The 12,138-nt window shown below is 42.8% G+C and overlaps 1 protein-coding gene across 5 annotated transcripts in view; it reads left to right on the top strand.

Moving 5' to 3' along the window:
* The window catches only part of SCAPER (S-phase cyclin A associated protein in the ER), a 379,512-nt gene that overhangs the window by 97,295 nt on the left and 270,079 nt on the right, over nt 1-12,138 (top strand). For 4 of the 5 annotated variants that reach the window (XM_054041167.1, XM_054041164.1, XM_054041163.1 and 1 more), the window contains 3 exons: nt 1,797-2,059; nt 5,831-6,076; nt 8,480-8,650. In XM_054041167.1, coding sequence (XP_053897142.1) covers nt 1,797-2,059; nt 5,831-6,076; nt 8,480-8,650 — 680 coding nt within the window. The remainder of the gene's footprint in view (nt 1-1,796; nt 2,060-5,830; nt 6,077-8,479; nt 8,651-12,138) is intronic. The other variant, XM_054041165.1, reaches the window with a different exon arrangement.

Genomic DNA, 12,138 nt, shown 5'->3' with positions numbered 1-12,138 from the left:
CAATATTTTACTAGATAATAGTGTTTGTGTTGGCCATCCCCTTGGTTAATGGATTAACTCCAAGCTCTAAATAGTATTTCTTTGTACAAGGAAGCTTTTGAAAGAGTGTTTTTCTTTCCCGTTTTAAAATAAAATGATTAATCATAGTGTTCATAAAGGATGAAAAACTAAATATTCTGAAAACTAAAATCCAAGGGAGTACAGATTAGGCTTCTCTGTTACTTATTTTGTCATACTTTTTTTTTAAGGACTACGTTTTAAGATTCTTTGCTAATTTGTGCTCTTTCTCTAAAACAGAGTATTGTAAAAGCATCAATTTAATTTATATTTTTTAAATTAAAGAACTATGTTCAATTTAAGATTCCTTTTTTGTGGTAGTTCTTTTTTGAGTCTTTTTCTGTGACCACCTGGGCATGTTTACCCTTACACACATGAGTAGGCCCATCGATATCGGTGGAACTTCTTGCATGCATAAAATTAAGCAAATAAGTTAAGTGTTTGCAGAATAGGGGTCTTGGTCACTAGAGAATGATATAAAGCCCAGCAAGGTGAAAGATTATTAAAAGTACTAAATGTATCTATTTCCTAGATTTTTTTTTTTTGAAAAGCCAACACTATTTATACACTTTCCACATAGTCTGTTGGTTAAATGTAACAATAGAGGGCAAAATTCGAAGAACAATGGCAAACTTTAAAAAGGACAAAAGGGTTTTATTTTCAAATAGCTTCTCCTGGAATAAATTTCCTTGTTCCTGAATGGATTTTATAGATCATACATACTCATGTCCATTAGAGTGCAGACCATCTGCCAGTATACAGTATACTTATATGCTAAACAGTCCACAAAAAAAGATTTCCTTCAGTTTACCTTTGAAAGCAAAAGGATTGGTGGAAGCTTTAATAATGAAGTCTTTCATAAACTTTGTGAGAACTCATTTGCTGTTAAGTGTTGGAAATAATGATAATGTTGTATGTTCTTCTCTGTAGGTACAAATCCTATAAAGTCTGGCTGAGTAAGGCTTATCCTGCAAATATTTAGGGACATTAACTTTAAAGACCTTTCAGATGTTCCCCAGGACAGAATCTGTCAGAAAACTCTGACCTGGGGATGATGGTATTATTCTTATTTAGCAGTTATTGACGGGATCCAGACTGAATCAGTACAGTTTATTATTTAATATTGAGCTTGTATAATTATTTAACATTGAGCTTGTATAAAACCTGTGATCAATAGACACATTTCCATGAAATTAAAAAAAAAATCAATGGAAACTGCTCTACTAAATAAATAAACTTCCCCTTCAATTTGCAACCCAAACTTAGCAGCATTTTGCTATTTCATGACACTCAGAAAGTGAAATTATCTGGAAACTGACACTAAATAGTGTATTTTTATGATCCAATTTGAGCAAAATGCAAAATAGATAAGAAAATCTATTGTTAAAAAGTATGTGTACATATAAAAAAAAAAAAAAAAAGAAGTAGTACAAACCCTTATGTTCATGAGTAACTTGGCTCATGAAAGTAGCCCCTTGGAAGTCAATGGAACTACTCCCACTAGTAAAGTATGTATGTAGGAGTTTGCAGGATGGGGCCCAGGATTTTTAAACCGATAGTGTCCCTTGGAAGAAAAATTATTCGTGAACAGTGTCTAATAGGTTTCCATATATTTTTAAAGAGAAAAGGTGTTCTTGTTGTGCAAGAACAATTTAGACAATAAAATTGCTAATTGTGGCTTTGCAAAATTGTATTTATAAAGCTATTTCTTGGTGGGGTGTTTTTGTTTCCTTGTGTAGAACGGAAGGATGCAGAAGGATGGGAAACAGTTCAGCGTGGAAGGCCTGTTCGATCTCGATCTACAGCTGTAGCAACAAAAACTCCTGTAGCTGCAGAATTGCTAAGAGCTAAAGATGACAGTGACAAAGAAAATGTAGTCTTCAGACAATCAGAAAGTAAACAGAAGAATTCATTCGATGGAGATAGTGCATCCAAAAATACAGAACCTCTGCAGAAAGATTCTTTATATCTGAGTGAGCATCCTCTTGCTGAAAGGACTCAGGTAAGTGTAATTTGGAAACATTTTTTTGTTTTTATTATTGTAATATTTTGCTAATGTTTATATAGAAACATTAATCACGGTTGTCATGTCCAGTGGCTTATTCTTTAACCTGACTGAAAGGTTTTAAAATACACCTCTATCTCGATATAATGCTGTCCTCGGGAGCCAAAAAATCTTACCGTGTTATAGGTGAAACCGCGTTATATCGAACTTGCTTTGATCCACTGGAGTGCGCCGCCCCGCCCCTCCCGGGAGCACTGCTTTATCGCGTTATATCTGAATTCATGTTATATCGGGTCGCGTTATATCAGGGTAGAGGTGTACTTGGAACTTTTATCAGATTCTTTTTATTATGATTAATATACACAAACTACATTGTGAATAACGTTAAGGTGGCGACATAAACTGACAGTGATAAAAAACTCTTATCAGATAGAGCTGCAACATATATTTTACAGTGTCTAGAAAAATAACTGGGCGTGGTAGTATGGTAGTAGGCATCTTAGTTGAAGTCAGTGGATCTGCTCACCCACAAAGCCTGCAGGATTGGACACATTATTTGTTGCAAGAATAACCAAAATGTTTTAATGTTTTTCAAAGTATAAAATCAAATTTGGCTTTACAATAGCTCCTAGCGCAGACAACCAAATATTAAAAACTAAAGTACATCAGAAAAATTATCTGTATTCACTTATGTACAATGAGTGCCTGATTATGCCGTCAATGCTACATGCCCATGTTAGGGGTGGTTCAGAGCTACAATGCCTCCTGGAGTTCCCTGGCACATGGAGTATGTCCCTTGCAACTCTCTTTAGAGGAGTGAAGCCTAATCTTCCTTTGTGGCTGACATCTCTGATGGATGATGGTAAAGGGGTGGTATAAGGGATATATCCTTTGACACTTATTGTGGCTCCTCCCCACTTCCTCTGGTGGTGACTAGAATCCTATGGGGGGCGCAAGCAGATAACAGTCTCTGTATTCTAAAAATATGCGTTATCACCAAAGTGACAGGATTGCAATTTTACCTGTTTTCCATGCAGGGAGGGGATAGAAATAGCAAAGGAGTGGGAGAATCCCTTGCTTCCTAATAATTAATTAATGGAGATATCCCATCTCCTAGAACTGGAAGGGACCTTGAAAGGTCATCGAGTCCAGCCCCCTGCCTTCACTAGCAGGACCAAGTACTGATTTTGCCCCAGATCCCCAAGTGGCCCCCTCAAGGATTGAACTCACAACCCTGGGTTTAGCAGGCCAATGCTCAAACCACTGAGCTATTCCTCTCGTTTTTGTGTCTGTGCGAGGGCCTGGCAAAATCTGGCCATAAAGTTAATCCTTTGTGTGAAAATGAACTGTTGTATGAGCATGGTATAAAACCCTAGGTGCATAGATATTACAGTGCAGTCAAAAGGAATGTGCTTTGCTAGAAGTTCATGTAATAATATCATTTGTAATAGTAGTAATGTTGGTGGAAATAATTTACTGGTCAATATACACCTCTACCCCGATATAACGCTGTCCTCGGGAGCCAAAAAATCTTACCACGTTATAGGTGAAACCGTGTTATATCGAACTTGCTTTGATCTGCCGGAGAGCGCAGCCCTCCCCCGCCCCCCAGAGCACTGCTTTACCGCGTTATATCCAAATTCGTGTTATATCGAGTCGCGTTATATCGGGGTAGAGGTGTAGTTTGATTAAAATATTATTGTTAGGAAAGCTTAGTAACAAAGATATGTATGGCAGTCTTCTCTATTGTTGTATTGAAGTCTTTTGCTGTAGTGGGAATGTTTGTGTTTTTCAACATTATTTCATAAAATTACCATTTATTTTGCTATATAACTATTGATTTTCTCATAAACAGTGTTGACTACACTGTAAACATCAGTCAAGCTAATATAAATATTGCAAATAAGTATATTAGCAACAGTGACTGTGATATAAATAATGTTGATGCCAGTATAAACGAAATTGTGTAAATTATGTTTGTCATTAGAACGATAATCCTTAAAGTATGCATATTGGTTGATTTAACAATATGAGGCCAAATTTTGCTCTCCTGTTCACCCACGTAATCCCACTGATTTAACAGAGGTACACTCAAAGAAGCGTACCTGCTCCTGCCTCTGCAATTCTGGATAGTCTTTTTTGAAAAAGGACCAGTGTCATCATTCTGCATAAGGAGTGGGTGGCAGGATTCTGGAGAACCCACAGTATGTGTGTAGCTCAGCTCTGGGGGCCATCTTTTTGTGAGAATGCAGGAAGTAGGTGGGTTGAGGAAGGGGTAGGGCCTTGGAGATCTGCTACTATACCAATCCTCCCATTTTCTTCCCTGAAGGGTAAGGGCCCACATAACAAATTCCAGCTTTTATTTATATACAGGTATTAACACTGAATAGATCTTATACCCCCTCTGCCAAATTCTGCTTTTAGTTATACAGCAGTGCAACCACACTGACTTTGGTGAGGTCAAAAGTTCCTGCATTTTGCTGCTTTGGGGATATTTCCATCCCTTCAAATCTCACTTACTCCTCTCTTTATGGAAAAAGGGAGGGGAGATTGTAGGCCTTAATAAAAGAATGTTGTACTATATTTCCACATGTTATCCTTGTCTTCTTTTCTCAAAGTCACCTCTTCTACATCTGTTTTCCCAGACTTTTAACCTAGAATTAACTCCCTGGTTTTGAGCTGCCCGTGCCCTGATTTTTAGAGTACTTAACATTTTATATCACTTTATGGGCTTGTCTACACTTACATTTTATAGCGCTCTAATTTGCCGGCTCAGGGAGGTGAAAAATCACCCCCTGAGCACAAGAAGTCTGAGTGCTTTAAAACACTAGTGTAGACAGGCTCCGAACACTGGAAGTCATGCTCCCAGTGCTCAGAGCTAATCCCCTCATGGAGGTGGATTACCAGGAGCGCTGGGAGAGCTCTCTCCCAGTGCTTGCGTGCGACCACACTCACACTTCAAAGCACTGCCGTGAGAGTGTTCCCGCGACAGTGCTTTGAAGTTTCCAATGTAGCCATGCCCGTAGTGTTTAGAGCAGTCTACAGTTGCAGTTGTGAGTTCTCAGCACTTCTGAGGTGTCTCAACTTGGGTACCAAAAATATAATGAACTCACCATTAGTGGTCACCTGTGAAAATTTTGGTTTATGAGACTTGCCCAACATCACATAAGAACTTTGGCAGAGGGAGGAATAGAATCCAGTTCCCCAGAATGGAATTTAATTGCTTTAACCATGAGACCATCCTTTCTCTTCCTGCAGTTCCTTGCCTCATTTACTGTATACATACCTTCCAGCTCCTTCAACAAATGAAGCAGGTATCCTGCAGAGAACAGCCTCATTCACTATACAGTGCTGATTTATTCACCAAGCACATTCTGTCCTATGCACCAAATGAGGCAGGGTTCTGTATGGAACATGTGCAAACTGAGATTTTTCAGTGGCTTATAATATGGCCCAATTTGGCCTAATTTTTATGAGGATAGCAAAAGGCACATCCCTGGCACCAGTGGGACCCCTGCTGCTAGATATCCCTGCTCCAAAGCATGAGACACAAGGGCCTTTTAGCTGAAAGCTTTAAAAAAAAAATCAGCTTCAGGCCAGCACTTTCAACCTGTAAGTTATAAGTAGATGGAAAATGTCAGGCAACTTTAACTAAAGCCGGCACTCCTTGCATCATGTACAGTATTTTTATTAGCTTTTTTTTCAAGCAGTATATTTGAAAATCAATGTGTTGCATCTAACTTATTTTGTAAATATGTCTTTTATTAGTTCACAGCACACACACTAGAAGATACCAGAAACACTGGCAATGTGGTTTTACAAGACAGTTCTTGCTTACAAACACCTGAAATGCCGGCAGTTGTCATAGACACTGAACACACTTCAGAAAGTCTACAGATTGATGAATCTCCCTCCCTGAACTCTGGTAGTAAAGAACCGCATGAAGCATTAAAAAACAAGATAGAAAGTGAAATGGACCCCTCAGACATTTCAAATGTGAGTGCTGCCAGATTGGTAAGACAATTTACAAGAATTCTGAATAAATTACAAAGATGTACCTTGGGTAGGGTTACCATATTCTGTGCCTCCAAATGGAGGACACTCCACGGCCCACAGCCCCGCCCCCAGCCCCGCCCATACCCCCACCCCAACCCCGCCCCCTCCCCAAAGTCTCCGCCCCCTCCCCTGCTTCCCGCGAACATTTGAGTCGCGGGAAGCCTGAAGCAGGTAAGGGGGGTGTGGGGGGAGGAGGCGCGGCCCAGGCTGGCCCCCGGCGGCTCCAGCCTGGGTCGGCTCGGGCCCTGGGGTGCCGGCCCCGGCCGACCACCCCCGGCCCGCCCAGCACTGCCGGCCCCCGGCGGCCCGGCGCACCCCCCGGCTCCCCGCGGGCCCGGCTGACCGGCTCCCCGCCGGCCCGGCTCCCCGGCTCCCCGCGGGCCCGGCTCCCCGGCTCCCCGCCGGCCCGGCTCCCCGCCGGCCCGGCTCCCCGGCTCCCAGCCCGGACCCCGGCCCGGCCCCGCGCCCCTGGTTCCCGGCCCTGCGCCCCTGGTTCCCGGCCCCGCACCGCCGGCCCCGGCCGAGCACCACCCAGCCCTCCCGATTTTCCCGGACATGCCCGGCTTTTGGGGATTTCCCCCCAGACGGGGATTTGAGCCCCCAAAAGCCGGACATGTCCGGGAAAATCCGGACGTATGGTAACCCTAACCTTGGGTTTCTCATTCTGCTTTGCACAATATTTAATGTTAGCCTACTATAGAAGTTGTGAAAAAGTCCACAGAGCACCAAATATATATAGCATGGCAAAAAAATCATTTTTTGCATATGTCCAAGCACATTCAACCCTAGAATTGATTACAGTGAGACATCCGAGTTAGGCTAAAATACAGTAATGCACTGGTTTGGATTACAAAAGTCATAACTCCAGTTCTTTCTAGATACATGATCAGAATGATTTTTCACTTCCTTTCATAATTGTTGATTTTAAGCAGGCTACCCATTCATTGTTACAGTAATTCCACTAATTGCTTGGATTGGAAGAGCATGAGTTATTGAAATTCATTTGGAATGGTCAGACTTCTTTTCCCACTAAAATCAACCCAACCCTTCTCTTCTGTCTTCCCATGCAACTAGCAAGCATGGCTGACATATTGTTTGGGGCCATTTCTTACCAGGGAGCTTGTACAATATACAATATTTCCTTATAATTTTTTCTTTATTTTCTTTGTTTGCTTATTTTGAAGTATAAGCAGCATGAAGACTATTTTATTTCTGATCCTTTCAACAATTTGGTACTTTAAAAAAATGTGCCTTAGTGCTGATGTAACAATCTGAATAATAATTTTACCGTGTATAATTTAAATATGTTGTGTACTGTTCAAACAGAACTTTTTCTTGTCTAATAAAGCAAGCTAGAAACTGTTTTAAAATCTCTGACATTAATCTCCCATACCATTAACATCACACATGGATGTCACTTTGCAGCAAGAGGACTTCCAAGAACAGGCTGCTAATCTTAATTATGACTTTATTTCATTATACTACGTAAAATACCTTTGACATGCAAAACCGTTTTCTAATAAAAGGTGTCACCTTGTTCTTGGCTTTGGCAGAGGGGCCAAGGAATGAATGGTCACGATGAATGAATTATCCATTTACCCCTGTTTTGCCTACATTAGGAGATTTTACTGAGTATAAACATGGCTTCTAATAATTGAGTTAGCCGACATAATGTTGGTCATGACTTTCTGGCCTGTGTAGATAAGGACAAGGTATGTTCATCATCATGTAGCTAGTCATGGTTAAACATTGTTCCCTGATCCTCTCATGGAATGGCCGTTCTGTATGCAGAGTACAGTTATGGTCTCAAATTTTGTATTGAGAGAGTAATGAGTTTTTGTAGTCCTCATAGCTTGTTTTTGGTTTATGAAGAATCCCATATCGAATCAGCAAATATCTAAGTAGATATTCAGTTCTACTGCAGCTTATAAAAAAAAGAACAACTTCTTGTTCTAGAACTCTCCAGAGTCATTCTACCAGAAATACTGCAGCTTCCAAAGCATGTGTTTTACCTGGGTTCCTATACTGCAGATCTGCAAGGATGCCACTTAAAACTCAGTTCAGACTTCCAACAGTATTGTCTAGATTCAGAGGCTAGATTAAATTCCTCATTTGTAAAGAGTTCCTGAAGTTCATTTTGATATCATATTGTAAGAAATTTTCTTGTAGCTATTTAATTAATTAGTTTGAAACTGCTAGCATTTTAGCCTGTTTTCTTAATTCATTAAATGTATCCTTTAAATGTACAACTAATATAGAAAATGACTGTAAATTGACCTTAAAATGTAACATAATCCATATTTGGAAAACTTCTTATTTCTAACCTTCTGGTCCAGTTCTAATTTTTGATTTTCTATACAGTCTATGGCAGAAGTCCTTGCTAAAAAAGAAGAGTTAGCAGATCGCCTGGAAAAGGCCAATGAAGAAGCAATAGCTAGTGCCATTGCAGAAGAAGAGCAGTTAACTAGAGAAATTGAAGCAGAAGAAAACAATGACATTAACATTGAGACTGACAATGACAGTGATTTTTCTGTGAGTTTTCAGTCTGTTTTAAAATGATTAATTTTAGTTGTTATCAGAATGTAAGCATAGAATTTAATTTCACATTCCTACTTGCTATATGCAGTTTATTTTATATGCAAATATAATAACTGTTAATAAATGTATTACATTATCATGTAATAACTGTGACAACTATATCAATTTACAGAAATTTGCTGAAGATATTTTTAATCTTACTGTGTTTCACTTTCTGTATTGCATATTACCGTAGTTGCTAATTAGTCAGCAAGACCAACTAACTGGCAGAACATCTAAGCATTTTATCTGGAAAGATCCTATACTACTTTTAAAGAAAGCAGAGATGGAAATTGAAGGGAGATGTTTCGTATGAGTCTTTGATCAGCACATTTAATTTTTTAGTTGTCTTAAAGAGAAAATTTCCTGTCTTGCTGGGGTCTGTTTTGCCCTCAAAATTTCAAAGAAATATTCACATTAATAGCCAAAAGCTCAATTTTGCTGCTATTACTCACGTTGTGTAATACCTTACTCCACGAGTAGTCTCATTGAAATCTAAGGGTATGTCTACACTACGAAATTAGGTCAAATTTATAGAAGTCAGTTTTTTAGGAAGCGATTTTATACAGTCGATTGTGTATGTCCCCACTAAGCTCATTAAGTCGGTGGAGTGCGTCCACAGTACCGAGGCTAGCGTCAACTTTCGGAGCGTTGATCTGTGGGTAGCTATCCTACAGTTCCCGCAGTCTCCGCCACCCATTGGAATTCTGGGTTGAGCTCCCACTGCCGGATGGGGCAAAAACATTATCACGGGTGATTTTGGGTACATGTCGTCAGTCACCCCTCCCTCCGTGACAGCAACGGCAGACAACTGTTTCGCGTCTTTTTTCCGTGCAGACGCCATACCACGGCAAGTGTGCAGCCCGTTCAGCTCAGCCACCGCTGTTGTGTCCTGGATGCTGCTGGCAGCAGATGGTGGAGAAGGGCTGCAAACCATCATCACACTTCAGCTGCCACTCTGCTCTCCTGCTCTGGCAGCAGACTGTGCAATAGAGCTGCAAACCATCATCATTGAACGACAGCTTCCGCTGCCACTCTGCTCTCCTGCTCTGGCAGCAGATGGTGCAATAGGGCTGCAAACCATTGTCACGCTTCCGCTGCCACCTTGCTCTCCTGCAGATGCCATACCACGGCAAGCATGGAGTCCCCTCAGATCACCGCGGTAGTTATGAGCACTGTAAACACCTCGCGCATTATCCTGCAGTATATGCAGCTGCCAGAACCTGCAAAAGCAGGTGAGGAGGCGACGGCAGCGCGGTGACGAGAGTGATGAGGACATGGACACAGACTTCTGTTAAAGCACAGGCCCTGGCAATTTGGATATCATGGTGGTAATGGGGCAGGTTCATGCTGTGGAACGCCGATTCTGGGCCCAAGAAACAAGCACAGACTGGTGGGACCACATAGTGTTGCAGGTCTGGGATGATTCCCAGTAGCTGCGAAACTTTCGCATGCGTAAGGGCACTTTCATGGAACTTTGTGACTTGCTTTCCCCTGTCCTGAAGCACAAGAATACCAAGATGAGAGCAGCCCTCGCAGTTCACAAGCGAGTGGCGATAGCCCCCTGGAAGCTTGCAATGCCAGACAGCTACTGGTCAGTCGGGCATCAATTTGGACTGGGCAAATCTACTATGGGGGCTGCTGTGATCCAAGTAGCCAACGCAATCACTGACCTGCTGCTATCAAGGGTAGTGACTCTGGGAAATGTGCAGGTCATAGTGGATGACTTTGCTGCAATGGGATTCCCTAACTGTGGTGGGGCGATAGACGGAACCCGTATCCCTATCTTGGGACCGGAACACCAAGGCAGCTAGTCCATAAACCGAAAAGGATACTTTTCAATGGTGCTGCAAACACTGGTGGATCACAAGGGACATTTCACCAACATCAACGTGGGATGGCCGGGAAAGGTACATGATACTCACATCTTCAGGAACTCTGGTCTGCCTGAACGGCTGCAGCAAGGGACTTACTTTCCAGACCAGAAAATAACCGTTGGGGATGTTGAAATGCCTATAGTTATCCTTGGGAACCCAGCCTACCCTTTAATGCCATGGCTCATGAAGCCATACACAGGCACCCTGGACAGTAGTCAGGAGCTGTTCAACTATAGGCTGAGCAAGTGCAGAATGGTTGTAGAATGTGCATTTGGACGTTTAAAAGTGCACTGGTGCAGTTTACTGACTTGGTTAGACCTCAGCGAAACTAATCCCATCGTTATTACTGCTTGCTGTGTGCTCCACAATATCTGTGAGAGTAAGGGGGAAACATTTATGGCAGGGTGGGAGGTTGAGGCAAATCGCCTGGCTGCTGATTGCGCGCAGCCCGACACCAGTGCAGTTAGAAGAGCACAGCAGGGCGCGCTGCACATCAGAGAAGCTTTGAAAACCAGTTTCATGACTGGCCAGGCTATGGTGTGAAAGTTCTGTTTGTTTCTCCGTGATGAAAACCCGCCCCCTTGGTTGACTCTACTTCTCTGTAAGCCAACCACCCTCCCCTCCCCACTTCGATCACCGCTTGCAGGGGCAATAAAGTCGTTGTTTCAAATTCATGCATTCTTTATTCATTTGTCACACAAATAGGGGGATAACTGCCAAGGTAGCCCAGGAGGGGTGGTGGAGGAGGGAGGCATCAGGTGGGATGGTGGAGGAGGGAAGGAGAAGGTCACACTGCACTTCATAACTTATTGAATGACAGCCTTCTGTTGCTTGGGCAGTCCTCTGGGGCGGAGTGGTTGGGTTCCGCGCACCCCGCCCCCGGCCCGGCGTTCTTGGGCGTCTGGGTGAGGAGGCTATGGAACTTGGGGAGGAGGGTGGTTGGTTATACAGGGGCTGCAGTGTCAGTCTGTGCTCCTGCTGCCTTTCCAGCACCTCAGCCATACGCCGAAGCATGTCAGTTTGATCCTTCAGTAGCCTCAGCATTGCATCCTGCCTCCTCTCATCATGCTGCCGCCATCTATCCTCTCACTCCAGCCATCTATCCTCTCATTCGTCTCTCCTGTCCTCGCGTTCATTTTGTGCTTTCTTGGTCTCTGACATTGTCTGCCTCCACGCATTCTGCTGGGCTCTTTCAGTGCGGGAGGACTGCATGAGCTCAGAGAACATTTCATCGCAAGTGCATTTTTTTGCCTTCTTATCTGCGCTAGCCTCTGGGACGGAGATGATAGGGGGAGCGTTGAAACATTTGCAGCTGCAGGAGGAAAAAAAGGGAGAGTTGGATTGGCCATTTAAAAGGAGGGGCATTGGTTTTTGGGTTAACGTGCAGCACAAACCCAACTAAACCTCCCCTCATACCCAATTCTCTGGGATGATCGCTTCACCCCTCCCCCCACCACGTGGCTAACAGCGGGGATGATTTCTTTTCAACCACGGGTACACAGCCCAGCAGAAACGGCTACCTCTGAATGTCCCCTTAATAAAATTCCCCTATTTCAAACAGGTGAC

Source organism: Malaclemys terrapin, chromosome 10, assembly GCF_027887155.1.
Source record: "Malaclemys terrapin pileata isolate rMalTer1 chromosome 10, rMalTer1.hap1, whole genome shotgun sequence".
NCBI lineage: Eukaryota > Metazoa > Chordata > Testudines > Emydidae > Malaclemys > Malaclemys terrapin.
The sequence above is the reverse complement of the archived record's forward strand: the minus strand, read 5'-3'. Positions and strand labels throughout refer to the sequence as shown.